General features: G+C 37.6%; 1 protein-coding gene across 2 annotated transcripts in view; it reads right to left on the bottom strand.

The window, feature by feature from the left end:
* The window catches only part of Spef2 (sperm flagellar 2), a 206,568-nt gene that overhangs the window by 107,873 nt on the left and 72,428 nt on the right, over window positions 1–26,267 (bottom strand). For both annotated transcript variants that reach the window (XM_074077627.1, XM_074077626.1), the window contains 3 exons: window positions 6,093–6,312; window positions 5,268–5,425; window positions 3,664–3,739 (listed from right to left, as the gene is read on the bottom strand). In XM_074077627.1, the coding sequence (XP_073933728.1) occupies window positions 3,664–3,739; window positions 5,268–5,425; window positions 6,093–6,312 (454 nt within the window). The remainder of the gene's footprint in view (window positions 1–3,663; window positions 3,740–5,267; window positions 5,426–6,092; window positions 6,313–26,267) is intronic.

The following is a 26,267-nucleotide window of genomic DNA, read 5'->3' on the forward strand; positions in this document are numbered from 1 at the left end:
TTCTTATATTTGCTGAGGCTTGCTTTGTGCCCTAGGATATGATCTATTTTGGAGAAGGTTCCATGGGCTGCTGAGAAGAATGTATATTGTGTAGAGGTTGGATGAAATGTTCTGTCGACATCTACTAGGTCCACTTGATCTATTGCATATTTTAGATCTTGGATTTCTTTATTGAGTTTTTGTTTGGATGACCTATCTATTGATGATAATGGAGTGTTAAAGTCTCAAACAACCACTGTGTTGGCGTTTATATGTGCTTTTAGGTCTTTCAGGGTATGTTTGATGAAACTGGGTGCGTTGACATTGGGTGCGTACATATTGATGATTATTATTTCCTTTTGGTCTATTTCCCCTTTTATTAGTATGGAATGTCCTTCTTTATCTCGTTTGATCAATGTAGGTTTGAAGTCTACTTTGTCAGAGATAAGTATTGCTACTCCTGCTTGTTTTCGGGGGCCATTGGCTTGGTAAATCTTCTTCCAGCCTTCATCCTAAGCATATGCTTATTTCTGTCGGTGAGATGAGTGTCCTGTAAGCAACAAATTGTTGGATCTTCTTTTTTAATCCATTTTGTCAAACGGTGTCTTTTGATGGGTGAATTAAGTCCATTAACATTAAACGTTAGTACTGATAGGTATGTGGTGATTCCTGCCATTTAGTTGTCTTAGTTGTTTGAAGGTTTGATTGTGTGTACCTAACTTGATGTTACTCTCTACTGTCTTGCTTTTTCTTATCCTGTGGTTTGGTGCTGCCTGCCTTTTCATGGTTAAGTTGGGTGTCACTTTCTGTGTGCAGGATCCCTTGCAGAATCTTTTGTAATGGTGGCTTTGTGGTCACATATTGTTTTAGTTTCTGCTTATCATGGAAGACTTTTATTGCTCCATCTATTTTGAATGATAGCTTTGCTGGGTAGAGTATCCTGGGGTTGAAGTTATTTTCATTCAGTGCCCGGAAGATCTCACCCCACGCTCTTCTTGCTTTTAATGTTTCTGTTGAGAAGTCTGCTGTGATTTTGATGGGTTTACCTTTGTATGTTACTTGTTTTTTCTCTCTTACAGCCTTCAATATTCTTTCCTTAGTTTCTGAACTTGTTGTTTTAATGATGATATGTCGTGGAGTAGTTCTATTTTGATCTGGTCTGTTTGGTGTCCTGGAGGCCTCTTGCATCTGTATGGGAATATCTTTCTCTAGATTTGGGAAATTTTCTGTTATTATTTTGTTGAATATATTACGCATTCCCTTCGCTTGTACCTCCTCTCCTTCTTCGATGCCCATGATTCTCAAGTTTGGTCTTTTGATGGAGTTGGTGAGTTCTTGCATTTTCTTTTCACAGGTCTTGAGTTGTTTAATTAATAGTTCTTCGGTTTTTCCTTTAATTACCATTTCATCTTCAAGTTCTGAGATTCTGTCTTCTGTTTGTTCAATTCTGCTGGATTGGCCTTCCATTTTGTTTTGCAGTTCTGTTTCGTTCTTTTTTCTGAGGTTTTCCATATCCTGGCAGTTTTCTTCTTTATTGTTGTCTATTTTTGTCCTGAGTTCATTTATCCATTTATTCATTGTGTTCTCTCTTTCACTTTGGTGTTTATACAGTGCTTCTATGGTTTCCTTTATTTCTTCTTTTGCTTTTTCAAATTCTCTATTTTTGTTGTCTTGGAATTTCTTGAGTGTCTCCTGTACATTTTGGTTGACCATATCCAGTATCATCTGTATAAAATTCTCATTGAGTACTTGTAGTATGTCTTCTTTTAAATTATTCTGTGGGCTTCATTGGGTCCTTTGGCATAGTTTATCTTCATTTTGTTGGAGTCTGGATCTGAGTTTCTGTTCTCTTCATTCCCCTCTGGTTCCTGTACTAATTTTTTGCTGTGGGGAAACTGTTTTCCCTGTTTTTTCTATCTTCCTGTCATTGTCCTTGGTGTTGTTACTGTCCCTGTACTGTGTGTAATTAAGTATTTTCTAGCTTGTAATAATAACCATGGTAATATTTAGAATGGAAGAGTGAGCTGAGATGGAAAGCAAGAAGTTAAAGAAAAGGGGAAAACAAATATACAGACAAGAGGGAGAAAGCAGAACAAGGTATCAGACAAGAGAGTTTCAAAGGTTTAAACAGGGAGTGTTAGTATATTAATCGACAGTAAGCTGAACAGACATTAGAGAGACAGAGAGAGGATTGAAAATCAAAGATAAAAAAATAAAAAATAAGTAAATGAAAGTAATATCTATATATAAAAATGAATTAAAATAAAATGGAAAATAGAAAATTAAAAAAAAAACCAAAAACCAAAAAACTTCCAAGTTTATATGCAATGCAGTTTCAGTCTTAATAATTTGGGTGTCCATCTCAATCTCCAGTCCTGGAGTTGGTGCCTCAGATGTTGTTCTGTAGTTGTCTCATCAAAGGGGATTTATAAAGTAGAACAAAACTACACACACACACACACACACACACACACACAAAGTCCCACCAAGTGTCCCCAGTTCAAATGCAATACAGTTTCAGTAAGTTTTTCGGCTTGCAGGTGTAATTCGGTTGTTCTCTCATCAAAGGTAGGGAGAAAAAGAAAAAAAGCATCTGGAGACAGTTCTGAGAGTGGTATCTGCAACTGTGGCTTGCCTGCCTGCTGCTCTCAGCCTGTAGCTGGCTGCGTTATTTATGCAGATCTCTGGGGTGAGCTAGCACTCACCTGGTCCCACAGGCTTTGTTTGCTCAGAGTTCTCCTGTGCGGGAGCCTCTGCTACAGGCTTTCCCCTTTCCAAGCACTGGGAAAGGTGACACTGCACCCGCGTTGTCAGGCCTGCGTGTTTATTTACAGTTCATGTGGGAGGTGGGTCTTCCCCCCTCTCCTCTGAAGTTTTCCTCCCACTGCCACTTTCAGAAGCTTTCCTGCTCCTGCTTACTGGGCAGTGCTGCTGCTCCTGCTGGCCGCCATGTTTGTTTACAGTTCATGTGGGAAGTGGGTCTTCCCTCCTCTCACAAGCTTTCCCACTCCTGGTTGCTGGGCTCGTGCCCTGCTCCTGCCAGAGGCTCTCCGGCCTGCCTGGCTTGTTTATTTACAGTCCCGGGAAGGATTCCCTTCCCCCAATCTTCAGCGCTCAGGGCGCCCCACCCTCTTTCCAGCGTGTCTTAACTGTTCTTATTGCTTATTACTCAGTTTCTCTTTTTTTCCTGGGTGGAGGTCAGTCTGTCCACGGGGCTATGCTGCTCTGGCCCAGGCTTGTCTGTGGGGGTACCGCGGTACCGCAAAGCTCACCTGGTCTGCGTCTTCCCAAGCCGTATGGGCGCCGGCCACTGGCGGCCCCGGGGGCCCTCCTCGTTTCTCTGTTTAACGTGAAGTGGAGATTCTCTGCACTGGCTGGAGATGTGGAGGGGTCAAAGTTATGCCTTTTTTCGGTGATTATGCCTGCAAAGTGTGTCTCTAGCGTCTCTCCAAGATTTCACTATCTCCTGGCTGATTTTTGTAACAATAAAACTGAGCAAGTATTTGAAGGAAGAGGATAAAGGATTCCTTTTGTAATTGTCACCTTTATCCTTAGATGTAAATAAGGGTTATTTTGCTCTCATTGTAGAATGAAAATGTTGGAAAGTGTGCAGAGGCCCCCTTGTCTCTACTGTTTGTCTATCTCTTCAATATAAATGACAATTTGTTTTGACATTTTACTTACTTGGTACAGTTTCATCTCCTGTTTCCAGTAATGGTTCATCTGAAACTGGAGCAGTTGATAATACATTTTGTGTATCCTTTAGGGAGAAAACACACACAGACACACACACATGCACAGAGAGATAGAGAGAGAGAAAGAGAGATTTTAACATAGTTATATCTTTATAACCCTACTGATTTTATTTCTATAAATAAGGGCTTAAAAATAAACATGCCATTTTATTTAACATTAATGTTATTAAAGAGGATTGGTTTCAGTCCTAAATTATGATTTCCAAAAACAAGCAAAATTTGATGATAATTGTTCCTATAGAAGCACATAGTAACCTGTGGTATAATCTATTTTCTGAACGGATTTCAATTTCTATTTAAAATAAAGTAACTGCTATTTTGAAAATAAAATGGAACCTGAGACAAATGTAGAGTTTAGGGAAAACATCTTAAAACGACAATCTCAGATGTGTCAGTCACAGTCATATGAAAATAAAGGAAATTGTACATTATCTATTACTCTTGATTAAAATAGAAAGAATATACAATATGGAAGGGGAGGCCCACAATGACACAAACTACCCTTGTTATTTTCAAAATTTATGCTTAAATGGTATTTACTTTGCAGCCTATGGAAATGATTTTCTGGTAATTTATCCACTTGCAGAGACATTATAAGGTTAGAGAAGGTGTTCTGATCTTAGAATTGGAGTAGCTATACATAAGCCTTCTTACACTGAACAGACCAATTCATGTTTAAGGTTTCTCCTGTCTCCTCTGTAAAATAAAGGGGATGAACACATAAATAATTCTCAAACTGGGACCACCTTTTTCTATCCCCAAAAGCCTCAAGAATTTTCATGCAATAATGTAATGTGATGCAGTGATGATGGAAGTGATGCATGTAGATGAGGGAATGTGAGATACTCATATACCATATGTAGATCACCTTCACCCTGTGTCGAGATCTACCCTTCTATATCACTAGTTGGTATACTATGTCATTGAGCCAAATTTAACCAAACAACTTCTTATATGACTCCATTAGAGTGGCCTAGTACAGTATCTCCCTCTACCCTTGTCACTTCTGGGCCCCAGAACCTGCCTCATCTACTGCCCAGGCCAGGACTGGTCTTCAACAACTTGTTGGGGACCTCAATGTAAGCAGTTTTCAGGCACTGAGTGATGGGATCCAAGCCTAGGGGTTAGTGAATTCAGTTCCCACAAAAGACTCATATGCCACACTCCCAACCCCTGAAATTCAATCACTCTATTCACCCCTCCCCCCTTCCAGTCACAGTGGCTCTGTCCTCTGGAGAATGTTTCCAGCCTACAGTCACTGGTTCAAAGTGAGCCCATCACTTTGGATGGTCCACCCAGGAAAACCAATGCATGTGGAGCAAGCAGGAGGTTTCTCTCTTGAATATATATTTTCAAGAGAATATATATATATATATATATATTCCTTGATTTTGTCTCTTAGCTAACAAAACCTAAAATATTTATTCTCTGACTCTTTATAGAAAAGAGCTCTCTTCTAGAGATTCTTAGATTTCATCAAGACTCATGTCTTTATTATACTAATTACAGAAAAGAAACTAAAATCACACTTACCTGTCTTTCTTTATGGTCTTCCTGTATGTCATCAGGTAGAGCCTGTCCTTCATTCTCTATGTGAAGTGCTGGGACTTCAATGACTTGTTCTTTATCATGAAATGCTTGGATAGCTTCTTGGACAAGAGTATCAATAGAAAGGACCTGAACAGGGAAGTCTAAAATACAAAAGATGGTTTTATACACAGCTTTTCATTTAGGTAATTGACATCATTGTCCTAGTGTTCTGGCTTTATTCTATTACACTGTATTTAGGGGTTCCTAGAATAGTCTTTTGGATTAAGATGTTTTTATTATGGTAAAATTTACATAGCATAAAATTGACCATAGTAACATTTCAAATGGCATAACTTATTAGCATTTAGCATTTGCAATGCTATGCAGCCATTATGATTACCTTGTTCTAGAGTATTTTTCATAACCCCAAAAGAAAGCTCATTCCCATTAAGCTATCACTCCCTATTTCCATATCCATACCCCTGGAAAATACCAATCAATTTCTGTCCATGGATTTGTCCATTCTGGGATATCTCATATGAGTTACATGACACATTACATGACCTTATGTACATGGCTTTTTTACTTAGGATGATGTTATCAAGATTATCCATGTTGAAGCATGTATCAGTACCTCTCTCAAAAATTTTTATGACTGACTAATTGTGGCCTGGACAACAGTAATGTGACCACTATATCATAAAGTTTTTGATGATAGAGATTTTCCAATGAATTAGCAGTCTCTTATGTGTTTCCTATAGATATGGACATTTACAGATGAAGGCAGTGTAAATGGAATCCAATATGGAAGAGAAAAAGGAATTCTACCTTTTTGAATAGCCTTCAGAATGGTAGTTTTTCCACTGAGTGTTTTCCCCAGTAAGCATCCTTTAACAGCAAGTGAAGGTGATTCAGGTTCTGTTGTCTCAACTTGAGGAGGAAGAGATTTTTCAATTAGTCTGTGAAGTACATGACCCAATATGTAATTGTTGGGGGGTGGCACATTTTCAATCATTTCTTCTGGTAAGGCCCACTCACCAACGATGTTCTGAAAAATAACAAGCAAACAAATAAAGTATAAGTACTCTTAAAAGTGGGATCTTAGCATAGAAGAACATTAATTATTAAAAGTAAATCCAAATTATAGCAAATACAATTTAATTGATATTTTAATTATGTTACATAAAAGTAGTACAATCAATAATACTTTGATAATAGAGAATAGAAAAATGAACTTCCTTCATAAAAAATTTAGAAAAACAAAGAAATCTTAGTTTTATCTTAGTTTATAAAGATAGGATTTTAAGTTTATTGAGACATTTTAATCTAGGTTGAGAATTAAGACATTTAAATTAATGTTAAGAGTAGTAAACAGATAAAAGATAGCATGTAATAGTTTACATTCTATCTTATGTAAGAGATAAGCTTTTAAAATATTTTAAGCTAAGAAAGAAAGAGAACTTTTATGTCCAACTGACTGTACTATACCATGTTCAAATTTTTCTTTGGGTTTCTTGCTGAAATAATCAAACAATTAGGGTGTGGGAGAGAACATAGATCACATTCTGTATAATACAACTAGAAATTTACTTTTAAAAGCTGTGCAAATATAAAAGTACTTGAATTTTTAAAATTCAAATAATCCTCATATTAAAACAGGAAATTAGAATTATAAGCACATGCAGCAAAAATTCAGTACTTTGTAGGCCACCAACCCTATGTCCAGCCCCACTGTTTGAGCCTGGCACACCTAGCAACTCCACCATTTTAACACCGGAATGGCACACATTGCTTCTTTAAAGAGACATCTTTCAGATACTTGGTGCTTTTCAGATATACATACCCTTGATGGCCTGGGCAATTTCTTGGGTGTTCTTAGAGTGAACACAAAGATTTGGGCCCTCGATTTGCAGGATGTTGTGGGGTTTTTGGGGCCAAGAGGGTAGCAGTGAACAATTTTCATAGGTCACCTCAGGCTGGTATAGGAAGAGCAGTATACTGATATTTAAAAGAAGATATATGATCATTTTTGCCAAGAAGTATTTAATAAAATTCAAGATTCACTTCTTATTTTAAAAATACAAACATAACCTTAAAAACCTAAATGTCTTAGTAATCTATGAATTGAAAATGAGCCCCCTAATATTCTTTGGACCAATGTGTAATGAACAAAAATAAGCTACATATTTCCCATTCAAGTCAGGGATAAAACAAAATGCTAAGCATTAACACTATTAGCCACATTTTTTCCTGGAATTTCTAGCCAGTGCAACAGCATAAGGGAGAGAAAGAAGCAGCTCTTTCCTTAGAAGCAGAGGTAGCTGCTGCAGAGTGAAGTTCCTTGTGCAGAGGTGGTAACTGCACCTGAACAGTTCTAGTCCATGGTAGTGACCATTTTCACCTAGGTCCTTACTGCAGTGGTTCAGGTCATTTTCCCTGAGATTTTTATCTTGAACCCCATTCTTCAGCCTCCCTGCTGATTCTTTAAGCTACTCAGGATATTTTGAATAAATTTGTCTACTCAGCATGCATCAACTTTTGCTGCTTTCAATTAAAAAGTTTAACAAAACTCATTAGAATTAACAAATATAGAGAGCCTATGCATATGGATGGATTCAGAAAAATGACTTGAGCTGGGAGAGTGGCTCAAGTGGTAGAGCACCTGCCTAGCAAGCATGATGCCCTGAGTTCAAACCTTAGTCTCACCAACAAAAAGAAAGAAAGAGAAGAAAAAGAAAACTAGCTTGAATGAAGAACAGCATAAGAGGTTCAAACTGATGTCATTAATCCCCCAATTAATCTAATTCAATAGGAATGACAAAAAGGTATTACTGTTTTTGGTTTTATTCTTTCTTAAAGGGTGAAGTGGAAAAAAGTAAATATAACAGATATCCATTAAAAAAGAAAAGTAATAAGGGAATAGTGCCCTATCAGATATTAAAATGCTTGGATGTGAAGAAGATGGCAGCTAGAGGGAGGAAGCAGAAAGTGAGCCTCCTATACTGAAATCTTGGAGAGACGCTGGAGACACACTTTGCAGGCATAATCACTGAGAAGAGGCATAACTTTGACCTCTCCACACCTCCAGCCAGCACAGAGAATCTCCACTTCACATTAAATGGAGAAACCAGGAGGGCCCCTGGGTCGCCAGTCGCCGGTGCCCAGATGGCTTGGGAAGACACGGACCAGGTGAGCTTCATGGTACATGGTAATCCCACACACAAGCCTAGGCCAGAGCAGCATAGCCCCCTGGACAGACCAACCTCCACCCAGGGAAAAAAGAGAAACTAAGTAATAAGCAATAAGAGCAATAAAGACAAGAGGGAAAGAGGGTGGGGCGCACTGAGCGCTGAAGATTGGGGGAAGGAATCCTTCCCGAGACTGTAAATAAACAAGCCGGCCTGGCCAGAGAGCCTCTGGCGGGAGTGGGGACATGAGCCCAGCAACCAGGAGCGGGAAATCTTGTGAGAGTGGCGGAGGGAGGAAAACTGCACAGGAGAGGAGGGAAGACCCACCTCCCACATGAACTGTAAATAAACACGCAGGCCTGACAACGCGGGTGCAGTGTCACCTTTCCCAGTGCTTGGAAAGGGGAAAGCCTGTAGCAGAGTCTCCCGCACAGGAGAAATCTGAGTAAACAAAGCCTGCAGGGCCAGTGAGTGCTAAGCTCACCCCTGAGATCTGCATAAATAAAGCCTCCAGCAACAGCAGGCTGACAGCAGTGGGCAGGCAAGCCACAGCTGCAGATACCATTCTCAGAACTGTCTCCAGACTCTTTTTTTTTTTCTTTGTCTCCCTACCTTTGATGAGAGAACAACCGAATTACACCTGCAAGCTGAAAAACTTACTGAAACTGTATTGCATTTGAACTGGGGACACTTGGTGGGGTTTTTTTTGTGCATGTGTGTGTAGTTTTGTTCTACTTTATGCGTCCCCTTTGATGAGACAACTACAGAGCAACATCTGAGGCACCATCTCCAGGACTGGAGACTGAGATGGACACCCAAATTATTAAGAATGAAATTTCATTGCATTTGAACTTGGAGGTTTTTTGGTTTTTTGGTTTTTTTTAATTTTCTATTTTTTCATTTTATTTTAATACATTTTTATATATAGATTTTTCTTTCATTTACTTTTTTATTTTTATTCTTATCTTTATTTTTGATTTTCAATCCTCTCTCTGTCTCTCTAATGTCTGTTTAGCTTATTGTCGATTAGTACACTAAAGCTCCCTGTTTATAACTTTGAAACTTTCTTGTCTGATACCTTGTTCTGTTTTCTCCTTCCAGTCTGTGTATTTGTTTTTCCCATTTCTTTAACTTCTTGCTTTCCATCTCAGCTCACACTTCCATTTTAAATATCACCATTGTTATTATTACAAGCTAAAAAATACTTAATTGCACACAGTACAGGGACAGTAACAACATCAAAGACAATGACGGGAAGACAGAAAAAACAGGGAAACCAGTTTCCCCACAGCAAAAAATTAGTACAGGAACCAGAGGGGAATGAAGAGAACAGAAACTCAGATCCAGACTCCAACAAAATGAAGATAAACTATGCCAAAGGACCCAATGAACCCCACAAGAATAATTTAAAAGAAGACATACTACAGGTACTCAATGAGAATTTTATAGAGATGATACTGGATATGGTCAACCAAAATGTACAGGAGACACTCAAGAAATTCCAAGACAACAAAAATAGAGAATTTGAAAAAGCAAAAGAAGAAATAAAGGAAACCACAGAAGCACTGTATAAACACCAAAGTGAAACAGAGAACATGATGAATAAACAGATAAATGCACTCAGGACAAAAATAGACAACATTAAAGAGGAAACCAGCCAGGATATGGAAAGCCTCAGACAAAAGAATGAAACAGAACTGCAAAACAAAATGGAAGACCAATCCAGCAGAATTGAACAAACAGAAGACAGAATCTCAGAACTTGAAGATGAAATGATAATGAAAGGAAAAACTGAAGAACTATTAATTAAACAACTCAAGACCTGTGAAAAGAAAATGCAAGAACTCACCGACTCCATCAAAAGACCAAACTTGAGAATCATGGGCATCGAAGAAGGAGAAGAGGTGCAAGCGAAGGGAATGCGTAATATATTCAACAAAATAATAACGGAAAATTTCCCAAATCTAGAGAAAGATATTCCCATACAGATGCAAGAGGCCTCCAGGACACCAAACAGACCAGATCAAAATAGAACTACCCATGACATATCATCATTAAAACAACAAGTTCAGAAACTAAGGAAAGAATATTGAAGGCTGTAAGAGAGAAAAAACAAGTAACATACAAAGGTAAACCCATCAAAATCACAGCAGACTTCTCAACAGAAACACTAAAAGCAAGAAGAGCGTGGGGTGAGATCTTCCGGGCACTGAATGAAAATAACTTCAACCCCAGAATACTCTACCCAGCAAAACTATCATTCAAAATAGATGGAGCAATAAAAGTCTTCCATGATAAGCAGAAACTAAAACAATATGTGACCACAAAGCCACCACTACAAAAGATTCTTCAAGGGATTCTGCACACAGAAAGTGTAACCCAATTTAACAATGAAAACACAGGCAGCACCAAACCACAGGAAAAGAAAAAGCAAGAAAGTAGAGAGTAACCTCAACTTAGGTACACACAATCAAACCTTCAAACAACTAAGACAACTAAATGACAGGAATCACCACATACCTATCAGTACTAACACTTAATGTCAACGGACTTAACTCCCCCATCAAAAGGCACCGCGTGACGAAATGGATTAAAAAGGAAGATCCAACAATTTGTTGCTTACAGGAGACCCACCTCACCAACAGGAACAAGCATAGGCTAAGGACGAAAGGCTGGAAGAAGATTTACCAAGCCAGTGGCCCCCGAAAACAGGCAGGAGTAGCAATACTTATCTCTGACAAAGTAGACTTCAAACCTGCATTGATCAAACAAGATAAAGAAGGACATTCCATACTAATAAAAGGGGAAATAGACCAAAAGGAAATAATAATTATCAATATGTACGCACCCAATGTCAACTCACCCATAAAAGCATATATAAACTCCAACACAGTGGTTGTGGGAGACTTTAACACCCCATTATCATCAATAGATAGGTCATCCAAACAAAAAATCAATAAAGAAATCCAAGATCTAAAATATGCAATAGATCAAATGGACCTAGTTGATGTCTACAGATCATTTCATCCAACTTCTACACAATATACATTCTTCTCAGCAGCCCATGGAACCTTCTCCAAAATAGATCATATCCTAGGGCACAAAGCAAGCCTCAGCAAATATAAGAAAATAGAAATTTTACTATGCATACTATCTGATTACAATGCAGTAAAAGTAGAACTCAACAACAAAAGTAAAGACAAAAAACATGCAAACAGCTGGAAACTAAATAACTCATTACTTAATGAAGAATGCATCATCGATGAAATAAAAGAGGAAATTAAAAAGTTCCTGGAAGTCAATGAAAATGAAAACACAACCTACCGGAACCTATGGAACACAGCTAAGGCAGTCCTGAGAGGAAAGTTTACAGTCATGAGTGCATATATTAAAAAGACTGAAAGATCCCAAATCAATACCTAATGATACATCTCAAACTCCTAGAAAAACAAGAACAAGCAAATCCCAAAACAAATAGAAGGAGAGAAATAATAAAAATAAGAGCTGAAATCAACGAAATAGAAACCAAAAAAACCATACAAAGAATTAATGAAACAAAAAGTTGGTTCTTTGAAAAAATAAACAAGATCGATAGACCCCTGGCAAACCTGACTAAAATGAGGAGAGAAAAAACCCAAATTAGTAGAATCAGGATTGCAAAAGTGGAGATAACAAATACCATGGAAGTCCAGGAAATTATCAGAGACTACTTTGAGAACCTATATTCAAATAAATTTGAAAATCTTAAAGAAATGGACAGATTTCTAGATACATATGATCATCCAAAACTAACCAAGAGGAAATTAATCACCTGAATAGATCTACAACACAAAATGAAATTGAAGCAGAAGTCAAGAGTCTCCTCAAAAAGAAAAGTCCAGGACCTGATGGATTCTCTGCTGAATTCTATCAGACCTTTAAAGAAGAACTGATACCAACCCTCCTTAAACTGTTCCACGAAATAGAAAGGGAAGCAAAACTGCCAAACACATTTTATGAAGCCAGTATTACACTTATCCTAAAACCAGGCAAAGACACCTCCAAAAAGGAGAACTATAGGCCAATCTCCTTAATGAACATTGACGCAAAAATCCTCAACAAAATAATCGCAAACCGAATTCAGCAACACATCAAAAAGATTATTCACCACGACCAAGTAAGCTTCATCCCAGGGATGCAAGGGTGGATCAACATACGAAAATCAATAAACGTAATAAACCACATTAACAGAAGCAAAGACAAAAACCACTTGATCATCTGAATACATGCAGAAAAGCCTTTGATAAGGTCCAACACCATTTCATGATAAAAGCTCTAAGAAAACTAGGAATAGAAGCAAAGTTCCTCAACATTATAAAAGCTATATATGACAAACCTACAGCCAGCATTATACTTAATGGAGAAAAACTGAAACCATTCCCTCTAAAATCAGGAACCAGACAAGGATGCCCACTATCTCCACTCCTATTCAACATAGTACTAGAATTCCTAGCCAGAGCAATTAGGCAAGAAGAAGGAATAAAAGGAATACAAATAGGTAAAGAAACTCTCAAAATATCCCTGTTTGCAGACGACATGATCCTATACCTTAAAGACCCAAAAACCTCAACTCAGAAGCTTCTAGACATCATCAATAGCTACAGCAAGGTAGCAGGATATAATATCAACATAGAAAAATCATTAGCATTTCTATACACTAACAATGAGCAAACTGAAAAAGAATGTATGAAAACAATTCCATTTACAATAGCCTCAAACAAAATCAAATACCTAGGTGTAAACCTAACAAAAGATGTGAAAGACCTCTACAAGGAAAACTATACACTTCTGAAGAAAGAGATTGAGGAAGACTATAGAAAGTGGAGAGATCTCCCATGCTCATGGATTGGTAGAATCAACATAGTAAAAATGTCGATACTCCCCAAAGTAATCTACATGTTTAATGCAATTCCCATGAAAATTCCAGTGACATTCATTAAAGAGATCGAGAAATCTACTGTGAAATTTATATGGAAACACAGGAAGCCACGAATAGCCAAGGCAATACTCAGTCAAAAGAACAATGCAGGAGGGATCACAATACCTGACTTCAAACTATATTACAAAGCAATAACAATAAAAACAGCATGGCACTGGCACAAAAACAGACATGAAGACCAGTGGAATAGAATAGAGGACCCAGATATGAAGCCACACAACTATAACCAACTTGTCTTTGACAAAAGAGCTAAAAATATACGATGAAGAAATAGCAGCCTCTTCAACAAAAACTGCTGGGAAAACTGGTTAGCAGTCTGCAAAAAACTGAAACTAGATCCATGTATATCATCCTATATGAAGATTAACTCAAAATGGATCAAGGATCTTAATATCAGACCACAAACTCTAAAGTTGATAAAGGAAAGAGTAGGAACTTCTCTGGAGTTAGTAGGTATAGGTAAGAACTTTCTCAATGAAACCCTTGCAGCACAGCAACTAAGAGATAGCATAGATAAATGGGACCTCATAAAACTAAAAAGCTTCTGTTCATCAAAAGAAATGGTCTCTAAACTGAAGAGAACACCCACAGAGTGGGAGAAAATATTTGCCAACTATACATCAGACAAAGGACTGATAACCAGAATATATAGGGAACTTAAAAAACTAAATTTTCCCAAAACTAATGAGCCAATAAAGAAATGGGCAAGTGAACTAAACAGAACTTTCTCAAAAGAAGAAATTCAAATGGCCAAAAAACACATGAAAAAATGCTCACCATCTCTAGCAATAAAGGAAATGCAAATTAAAACCACACTAAGATTCCACCTCACCCCTGTTAGAATAGCCATCATCAGCAACACCACTAACAACAGGTGTTGGCGAAGGTGCGGGGAAAAAGGAACCCTCTTACACTGTTGGTGGGAATGTAAACTAGTACAACCACTCTGAAAAAAAATTTGGAGGCTACTTAAATTTGATCCAGCAATATCACTCTTGGGGATATACCCAAAAGACTGTGACACAGGTTACTCCAGAGGCACTGCACACCCATGTTTATTGCGGCACTATTCACAATAGCCAAGTTATGGAAACAGCCAAGATGCCCCAGCACTGACGAATGGATTAAGAAAATGTAGTATCTATACACAGTGGAATTCTATGCAGCCATGAAGAAGAACGAAATGTTATCATTTGCTGGTATATGGATGGAATTGGAGAACATCATTCTGAGTGAGGTTAGCCTGGCCCAAAAGACCAAAAATTGTATGTTCTCCCTCGTATGTAGACATTAGATCAAGGGCAAACACAACAAGGGGATTGGACTTTGAGCACATGATAAAAGCTTTTGCACACAAGGGAGGGGTGAGGATAGGTAAGACACCTAAAAAATTAGCTAGCATTTGTTGCCCTTAATGCAGAGAAACTAAAGCAGATACCTTAAAAGCAACTGAGGCCAATAGGAAAAGGGGACCAGGAACTAGAGAAAAGGTTAGATCAAAAAGAATTAACCTAGAAGGTAACACAACGCGCATAGGAAATCAATGTGAGTCAATGCCCTGTATAGCTATCCTTATCTCAGCTAGCAAAAACCCTTGTTCCTTCCTATTGTTGCTTATACTTTCTCTGCAACAAAATTAGAAATAAGGGCAAAATAGTTTCTGCTGGGTATTGAGGGGGTGGGGGGAGAGGGAGGGGGCGGAGTGGGTGGTAAGGGAGGGGGTGGGGGCAGGGGGGAGAAATGATCCAAGCCTTGTATGCACATATGAATAATAAAAAAAAGATATTAAAATGCTTGTTAAGAATACATGTAATGAAAAGGAAGAGTTGCAGGAACAAAATATTCAGTGCCCAAAAATATGAATTATAGAAAAAGATCTAATATGTAAGAATTTAGTATGCAATAAGGTTTACATTTCACATTAGCTGAGAAAAATAGATTGTTTTATAGTGGTTTTGAATAATAGTTATATATTTGGGAAAAAATTAAGTTAGATATCCTCATATTTTCATGAACATATGTTCCAGAAGAATGAAAGATGAAAACAAGAAATCATAAAGGCAAAAACTTTGGGTGAATATTTTTGTATGATTCAAGATGATTTTAAAACACAACACCAATACTGAAAACCACATAGGAAAAGACAGCTGGATAAATTTGATTACATAGTAATAAAATCTTCTGCACACCCTCAAACACATATAAAACACACAGTACACACACACACATTCTCACACACACACACACACACACACACACACACACTTCAAGAATGAAAGCAGAAGCAAAATATCTGCAAACCATATACTTGTAGTTGACAAAAGACAAGAGTCTGTATACAAAAAAGCTATAATGATGTGAAAAAGAAAAGGACAAAAAGAATATGAACAGGTAATTCTCAAAGTAGAATAAAATGGCCAAAGGGTTTATGAAGAAATGTTCAGATTCATAGTAGCAAAAGGATATCTAAGTAAACATCAATGCATCATAGTTGCCTAACATAAGACTGAGTCAAAATTCTCATTCACTGTGTTGAGAAGGTAAATTGGTACCTTGATATGTCTTATTTTCTAAAGAGTTCAAAGTTGCTAATGATCATAAAATGATTAAGAAATACAAGAGAGCTAATAATTAGGATTGAAAATATTAGATAAAATGACATTTTTCTTAAGTCCCATAAAATGATCTTTAAAAATGACCTTCAATACATTTATATTTAATAACAAGTTTACACTGATATTATTTTACCCACAATCTATCAGAAACAAAGAATAGACATGCATGTCATTTATGATATATTTTAAGATTTTAATCATTTTAAATTTTAATCATTGATCACTTTATCCTGCTTGGGTCATTTTGACATTATTTCTATACTTATACAGTGTCATGTATATACATTTATGTGTTCTGCCTTTTCCTTTTATTAGTATTCTTCAAATACTTAGTATCTGACCAAAAAAATGCTTGCTCAGAATATAAGTTGTCAAATTTGATAAGTAGTATGAATGACTTGCCTGTCTTGATGCCAGAATTTATGATATGGCAGCACTGAAGATAAGGAAGTACTTTTCAAACAAACAAAAATCATCCAAAGTATTCATAAAAAGTTTTTTTTAAATTGGTAGAATTCATTAATTTATAAATATAATTACATTTTACTGTCACTGTTATACAAACTACTCTTTATTTTTAAATTTTTATTTTAACTTGACCTTTGTTTTTAAAGCAATTCAGTACCTATAATTGTCTGCACTGTTCAAAATTAATTAGTAAAAAATTTGGATAATTTTTGTTGTATTATAACTGATTAGTTACTTCTGCTTTCATTCACTGGAATTGCTTTATACCTAATTAGAGAAATGATAAATATAATTATAACCATAAAGTAATCAAATATGAAAACAAAAACCAAAGTTTTAATTACAAGGCCAAGTTGAAGTGAAACTTGTCAGTGTTGTAATGATTTTGAGCTGTGCATTCATTCAACCCTTTCTAATGGAAGCAGTCTTAGCAGTACGTCAGCTGACTACATTCCCATAGTGATTCTGCTGTTTGTTTGCTCTTGTATTCTTCTCAATTCTTTATCTTTGATGTACCATACTAATAATATACCTGAAAGGATTGTTGTAAAGATTAAATAAAATAATGCTTGTGTAAGTAGTCTATGTGAACACTGACTTTAAAAAGTTAAGAAGTTCTTAGGTGCTGCCAGAAACATGAAATAATGCCACACAGGAGGAGTGACAGCATCACATTTCCCCCCCAATGGAATAAATCACATTCCATTTCATGCTTCTTCACATAGGGATCAAGATAAAAGCCCTGTTCCATTCCTGCACTAGTTACAGATTGTGGCCAACCACAATTGAACAGAATACTGAGAAGAGAACAGAATGTTCAGGTTACAAAAAGAATTTAAACCTGACTTGTGGAGAGAAGCAGGTACAGAATTTGGTGTAAACCACTGAGCAGAATCAATTTAGAAACAGAGCTTATGATGTTTCTAAGCAAATACCAAGAGTAAAGACTAAGGTAAATACTTCAAGGACGATAATAAGAACACGATGAATGAAAAAGAGCAAAGCTAATAGTTTCAAGATTCTGATGCCCAAAGTGAGCAAACCAGGCGAGAATCACCTAGTACAAACTATTGCTCTAGCAAGATATTTTTTCTGTGTAGATGTGCTATGGATTGAATTATGTAAACCAGCAAGCATATTTAGGAAATAGTTATTAATAAATCTTTATTATGATATTAATATTTTACAGTGTCTACATAAGTATCACTATGCATTTTTAAGAATATATAAGTGCAAGATTCAAGATCACTACTCCCTGTGAATTCTTACATACCCACACACAGAGATCATAAAATTACAACACAGAGTAAGTGGTCTCTGCTCTTGTACAAAAGTCAAAACCTGCTCACTAGCAGTTTTTATTAATTGACTTATACTGACCTTTCCAGAACCTGTATTCTGAATCTCTAGGCCCATAGTATTCATGATTCTATCTTCACACAATACATGGACTTGCCACTCTGCCATCCATCCTGGATCCAATGTACTTATGTGCATTCCTATATCTTTTTGTAGAAACCCAATGACTCACCAGACTTCTATCTTGACACTTTCACTCTGTCATATTCTCTTGGTTTCCAATGTCCTGATGAGTCATTGCTCTTCTTGTTATGAACCACCACAAGCATTTACAAACAGCATTTTCTTGGGAACACATGTGCTTAAATTTAGGATGAGTTGTATAATTTAAGGACAAGACAAAGATCTTCTATGTGTTCTTGAGAATCCTTTCTTGATTCTAACACTGCTCAAGTGTTTGGATGCTGCTGTTGGTGGGCATGCATGACCAACTGAATAGATTCTGTTTACTTCCCTACATAATAGTTGCCCTTGGGACAAAGCCACATGTATGCCATTCTTATTTCTTGCCACTCTTAAACATCTGAGCTAGGAATGGAGCTCTTAATATTTTAAAAAAGAAAGACATATGGTTTACTTTGGTCTTGGATAAACAGAACCTGGTCCTTAGGACATACTCATCAGTCCATTAAATCTCAGAGGGACACTAGCACAGTATTCAACAAACAAACACCATTGAGTTATGCCAGTGATATTTAGTAATGTCATTGAAATATAACTTTGGTAGAGCGGTGGTACAAGTCTACAGGTACACATTATCTAGGGTTTGTCTTCACAGATCACTAGAACCTTCCAACATCTGTGTGGACTGATGTGCCCCAGGTATTCCCAGTATGGTAGGCTTTTGAAAACTCACAATTCAATTACTGATGAAATGATGAAAGACAAGACAAGTGCCTTTTCCTCTAAGAGTGGAAAAGGACCTTTCAGGGGATATAATGCTTACACATTTTTTGGCACCTGCTAGTTTCCTTGAAGTGCATTCTTTTTACCTTTATTTGATAAAACACAGTAATAGACAGATTTTTTAGCTACAGTGGCCAAAGGACTTAGGGAAGCAGCTTCCAGTAAACTTAGTTCAAGAAACTTCATAGTTAGTAACTCTACAAAATGAATCTATATGTCCCCTTCACAGTGTAGTCAGTGTACCACAACTCCACCAGAGGATTACAGTCAAGCTGCCCTCATTTTGCAGCTACTTTGACTGACTTTGTCTTGGCACATTACTTTGAAGGATGTGAAGAAGAGATGAATTTGTGACTCTTGAAATGTAGCTAAGATTGGGATTAGCAGCCTTGGGGGGTCATCAGAGTCATTACCGGTCTTCAGATTCAAGGGACATTATATTTATGTTTGTTATGATAAGACTTTCAGATTGGATCTTTCATATTCCAGGTAGATAGCAGAGTGGTAAGTCTGTATCAAGGTGAAATAATAATGGATACTAGCCCAGGAACTCAAAATTCAGGTTCTGGAAAAGTTGGTGTAGGTCAGTAAAAAAAACACCAGAGAACAAGTTGTGACTTTTGATCAAGAGCAGAGAGTGTTTCCTCTGTTTTGTAACCTTATAATCTCAGTGTGTGGGTAGACAAGAATTCACAGGGAGAGCTGGACCTCCTAGGTGGTGGTGATGAATCTGGAGACTTGCACTTATACCTTCTTTGCCAAAGTTGCCCATTTTTATTTGTCTGGACCCCTGAAGGCACCCCTTGAGTTGCTTTGGTTTCTTTTGGAGCACAATGACTACTATGCCACATCTTCTAAGACAGTGGCTTTCATAGATTTTTGACCAGGATACTATGCAAGAAACACACTCTGCACTGTGACTTAGATTTTTAATATAGGAATAGAAAGAAAAAGAAAAACATCAGAAAAGAAAAAGAGGGATCCAAGATGGTGACCGGAACACAGCCACAGACATTCTGACCTCTGCCATCCAGGGACTTTGCTGAGAGGCTGGAGACACACTTGACTGAGGTAAAGCACCAGGGAGAGCTGAAACATCAGCACTCTGAACCCCTAGCTGTGGAAGTCTTCTCTATGCCACCATATACTAGAAGAACAGCCAGCGCTGCACACCAAGCCCTGCCCCACAGGCCCGCAGAGCCGCTGCTCCATATCTCATGTGATCTCTGATCCTCTGGCCCCGCTCCTTTGCCCTGCCAGGGCTGGGCTACCCCAAACTCCCACCCCTCAGACCCACAGGATCTCTGCCAGATGAGCCCTTAAGGCCTGCCAAGCCGGGGATCCACAAACATTCACAATCTCTGCCAGGCCATGTCCTCAGGCCTGCACAGGCCTGCACGATCTCCACTGGGCCACATCCCCAAGGCCTGCCATGCCTGAGACACCCACACATTATCTCCCTTCTGCTGGTCCGCACCCCACCAAGGCCTGTCAAGCCGGGGATCCACAGACACGCAGGATCTCCACTCTGGCAAAGCCCTTCAGACATGCCAGACCCACGCTCTGAAGGCCTGCTATTCCACTTCAGCTAAAGGCTTCCACATGTAGGCCTGTGGGACCCCACCCACCTGCCACTCACCACAGGAAGGCTCCAAACCTACCTAAGAGACACACACAGACAGGTCTGGATGCTAAGAACTAGCATCAGAACAACTAAGACTGCAATTCTACTGCTCCAGAACTGGTGAATTGTTTTGTTTTTTTTTTCCCTGCTTTAAGGGATTTGCTGCCTGGTTTGCTGTTTGATCATCCACCATCTCTCCCATTCTTTGTTTCTTTTTTTTTCTCCTTTCCTCTCTTCTCTATTCCTTTTATCTTTCCATCTCTCTCTCTTTTTTATCCTTCTTTCTTGGTTTTGTTAGTATTAATATTGTTACCCAGCTAATACTAAATTACACATAGTCCAGGGATAGAAATGGTACCTAGTGGAAATATAGGAAGAAGAAAAAGGGAGGGAAACCATTCTCCCCCCAAAAATAAAGTAGTACATGATTTAGAGCAAAATGAAGAAAATGGATACCCAGATCCAGACTCCAACAAAACAAAGATAAACTACACCAAGGAACCCAACGAAGCCCACAAGAACACCCTGAAAGAATAAATCCCACAAGTAATTAATGAGAATTTCATAGAGTTGTTACTAGACATGGTCAAACAAAATGTACAGGAGGCACTCAAGAAATTCCAAGAGGACAAAAATAAAGAATATGAGAAAACACAAAAACAAATAAATGAAATCATAGAAGCCCTAAATAAACACCAAACTGAAACTGAGAGCACCATAAACAGAGAAATAAATGAATTAAGGGCAAAAATTGGCAATATTAAAGAGGAAGTAACCCATGATATGGAAAACCTCAGAAAAAAGAATGAAACAGAGCTACAAAACAAAATGGAAGGCCATTCAGGCAGAATAGAACAAACAGAAGACAGAATCTCAGAACTTGAAGATGAAATGGCAATTACAGGAAAACCTGAAGAACTATTAGTTAAACAACTCAAGACTTGTGAAAAGAAAATGCAAGAACTCACTGACTCCATCAAAAGACCAAACCTGAGAATCATGGGCATGGAAGAAGGAGAAGAGGTGCAAGAAAAAGGAATGTGTAATATATTCAAGAAAATAATAAAGCTTCCCAAATCTAGAGAAAACTATGCCCATTCAGGTACAGGAAACCTCCAGAACACTGAAAAGACCTGACCAAAATAGAACTACCTCATAACATATTATCATTAAAACAACAAGTACAGAGACTAGAGGAAGAATATTGAAGGCTGTAAGAGAGAAAAAACAAATAACATACAAAGGTAAACCCATCAAAATACAGCAGACTTCTCAACAGAAACATTAAAAGCAATAAGAGCATGGAGTGAGGTCTTCCAAGAACTGAATGAAAATAATTTCAATCCTAGGATACTCTACCCAGCAAAACTATCATTCAAAATAGAACAATAGAAGTCTACGATGATAAGCAGAAACTAAAACAATATATGACCACCAAGCCATCACTGCAAAAGATTCTCCAAGGAATTCTGCACACAGAAAATGAAAGCAAGCAAACCATGAAAGGGCAGGCAAAATCAAACCACAGGAAAAGAAAAGGCAAGAAAGTAGAGAGTAACACTGACTCAACTGCACACAATCAAACCCTTAAACAACAAGGACAACTAAATGACAAAGATCACCACGTACTTATCAATACTAACACTGAATGTTAATGGACTAAATTCCCCCATCAAAAGACACCGATTGGCAAACTGGATAAAAAAGGAAGATCCAACAGTCTGTTGCTTACAGGAGCCCATCTTATCGACAGCAACAAGCACAAGGCTAGAAGAAGATTTATCAAGCCAATGGCACCCCAAAACAGGCAGGAGTAGCAATACTTATCTCAGACAAAGTAGACTTCAGACCTACATTGATCAACCTAGATAAAGGAGGACATTTCATACTCATAAAAGGGGAAATATACAAAAAGGAAATAACAATTATCAAGTTATATGCACCCAAGTCAATGAACCCAATTTTATCAAACATACTCCAAAGGACCTAAAAACATATATAAACTCCAACACAGTGGTAGTGGGAGACCTTAATACCCACCTATCACCAATAGATAGGTCATCCAAACAAAAAATCAATAAAGAAATCCTAGATCTAACTCATACCATAGGTCAAATGGACCTAGCCAATGTCTACAGAACATTTCATCCAACTTCTACACAATATACATTCTTCTCAGGAACCCATGGAACCTTCTCTAAAACTGATCATGTTTTAAGGCACAAAGCAAACTTCAACAAATATAAGAAAATAGAAATAATACCATGCATTCTATTGAAACACAATGCATTAAAACCAGAACTCAACAACAAAAACAATAGTAAACACCATGAAAATAGTTGGAGGCTGAATAATACATTGCTCAATGATCAATGGGTCACTGATGAAATAAAAGAGGAAGCTAAAAGGCTACTGGAAGTTAATGAAAATGAAAACATGACCTACCAGAACTTATGGGACACAGCAAAGGCAGTCCTGAGAGGAAAGTCTATAGCCATGAGTGCATATATTAAAAGGACAGAAAGATTGCAAATCAATGACCTAACACTACAGCTCAAACTCATAGAAAAACAAGAACAAGAAAATCCCAAAACAAGCAGAAGCAGAAGGAAAGAAATAATTAAGACAAGGGGTGAAATCAATGAAATAGAAACAAACAAACAAACAAAAAACCATGTAAAGAATCAATGAAACAAAAAGTTGCTTCTTTGAAAAAATAAATAAAATTGACAGACCCCTGGCAAAGCTGACTAAAATGAGGAGAGAAAAAACCCAAATCAGTAAAATCAGAAATCAGAAGGAGAGGTAACAACAAACACCAGGGAAATCCAGGAAATCATCAGAGACTACTTTGAGAACCTGTATGCTAATAAATTTGAAAATCTCAAAGAAATGAACAGATTTCTAGAATCTTACAACCAGTCAAAACTGAACCAAGAGGATATTAATAACCTGAATAGATCTATAACACAAAATGTCTCTCCCAAAAAAGAAAAGTCCAGGACCTGATGGATTCACTGCTGAATGCTATTAGACCTTTAAAGAGGAACTAATACCAACTCTCCTTGAACTGTTTCATGAAATAGAAAGGGAAGGAAAAGTGCCTAACTCATTTTATGAAGACAATATTACTCTCATCCCAAAACCAGATAAAGACACCTTCAAAAAGGAGAACTTTAAGCCAATTTCCTTAATGAATATCGATGCAAAAATCCTCAATAAAATAATGGCAAACCAAATCAAACAACACATCAGAAAAATCATTCACCATGATCAAGTCAGCTTCATCCCAGGGATGCAGGGATGGTTCAACACACACAAATCTATATATGTAATACAGCACATCAATAGAAGCAAAGACAAAAACCACTTGATCATCTCAATAGATGCAGAAAAAGCCTTCGACAAGATCCAACACCACTTCATGATAAAAGCTCTAAGAAAACTAGGAATAGAAGGAATGTACCTCAACATTGTAAAGACTATATATGACAAACCTACAGCCAACATCATACTTAATGGAGAAAAACTGAAACCATTCCCCCTAAAATCAGGAAGGAGATAAGGGTGCCCAGTATCCCCACTCCTATTCAACCCATAGTATGGGAATTTCTAGCCAGAGCAATTAGGCAAGAAAAAGAAATAAAAGGAATACAAATAGGTAAAGAAACTGTGCAAATATCCTTATTTGCAGATGATATGACCTTACACCTTAAAGACCCAAAAACTCTACCCAAAAACTCTTAGACACCATAAACAGCTACAGTAAGGTGGCAGGATATGAAATCAACTTACAAAAATCCTTAGCTTTTCTATATACCAACAATGAACAAACTGAGAAGGAATATATGGAAATAATTCCATTCACAATAGCCTCAAAAAAAAAATCAAATACCTACAAGTAAATTTAACAAAGGATATGAATGACCTCTACAAGGAGAATTACAAACTCCTGAAGAAAGAGATCGAGGAAGACTACAGAAGGTGCAAAGATCTCCCATGCTCATGGACTGGTAGAATCAACATAGTAAAAATGGCTATACTACCAAAAGTAATCTACATGTTTAATGCAATTTCCATCAAAATCCCAATGACATTCATCACAGAGATTGAAAAATCTACCCTAAAGTTCACTTGGAAACACAAGAGGCTGCGAATAGCCAAGGCAATACTCAGCAAAAAGCAATGCTGGATATATCACAATACCTGACTTAAAAACAGCATGGTACTGGCACAAAAACAGACATGAAGACCAGTGGAACAGAATTGAGGACCTGGATATGAATCCACACAACTATACCCAGTTCATTTTTGACAAAGGTGCCAAAAATATATGATGGAGAAAAGACAGCATCTTCAACAAATGTTGCTGGGAAAAGTGGTTATCCATCTGCAAGAAACTGAAACTAGATCCATGACTATCACCCTGTACTAGTATCAACCCAAAATGGATCAAGGATCTAAATATCAGACCGAAACTCTGAAGTTACTACAGGAAGGAACAGGAAACACTCTAGAACAAGAACAAATAGGTATAGGCAAAGACTTCCTCAATAGAACCCCAGCAGCCCAGCAACTAAGAGAAAGGATGAATAAATGGGACTTTAAAATTAAAAAGCTTCTGCACAACAAAAGAAATTGTCTCTAAACTGAAAAGACCCCCCACAGAGTGGGAGAAAATATTTGCCAGCTATATATCAGACAAGGGACTGATAACCAGAATATACAGGGAACTTAAGAAACTAAACTTGCCTAAAATCAATGAACCAATTAATAAATAGGCAACTGAACTAAACAGAACTTTTTCAAAAGAGGAAATTCAAATGGCCAAAAAACACATGAAAAAATGCTCACCATCTCTGGCCATAAAGGAAATGCAAATCAAAACCACACTAAGATTCCACCTCACCCTTGTTAGAATAGCCATCACCCAAAACACCACCAACAAGAAGTGCTGGTGAGGATGTAGGGAAAAAGGAACCCTAATCCACTGCTGGTGGGAATGCAAGCTGGTGCAACCACTTTGGAAAAAAATTTGGAGACTTCTTAAAAATCTAAACATAGACTGCCATGTGATCCAGCAATCCCACTCCTGGAATGCACCACAGGTTACTCCAGAGGCACCTGCACACCCATGTTTATTGCAGTGCTATTCACAATAGCCAAGTTATGGAAACAGCCAAGATGCCCCACTACTGATGAATGGATCAAGAAAATGTGGTACTTGTACACAATGGAATTTTACTCAGCCATGAAGAAAAATGAAATCTTACCTTTTACAGGTAAATGGATGGAACTGAAGAACATCATTCTGAGCGAGGTCAGCCAGGCTCAGAAGACCAAAAATCGTATGTTCTCCCTCATATGTGAACTTTAGATCTAGGGCAAATGCAGCAATGTGGTTGGACTTGGATCATAAGACAAGAGGAGCGCACGTACGGGAGATATAGGAATAGGTAGAAAATCCAAAACATGAAAGTGTTTGATGTCCCCACTCCAGAGGAACTAATACAGTAACCTTAAAACATCAGGTTATCATGAGCAGGGGATCAGGAACCAATGTAAAGATCAGTTAGAGTTGAATCATCATGGGTCGTAACACATGGGTATTTGAAAGTAATAGTAGGAATCTGTCTGTATAGCTATCCTTAACTAGCAAAAACACTTTGTCTTCCTTATTATGCTTATGTCTTTTCTTCAACAAAATCAGTGATAAGGGCAGAATGGGACCTGACTGGAACTGAGGGTGGAGAGGGGGAAAGGATGGGGAGGGGGCAGGGTGGAGAAATGACCCAAACAATGTATTTACATGTGAATAAATTAACAAAAAGAAAAAGAGTTTTATGACTACTTATTCTTACTACT

The sequence above is a fragment of the Castor canadensis genome, chromosome 6, assembly GCF_047511655.1.
Source record: "Castor canadensis chromosome 6, mCasCan1.hap1v2, whole genome shotgun sequence".
Taxonomy (NCBI): domain Eukaryota; kingdom Metazoa; phylum Chordata; class Mammalia; order Rodentia; family Castoridae; genus Castor; species Castor canadensis.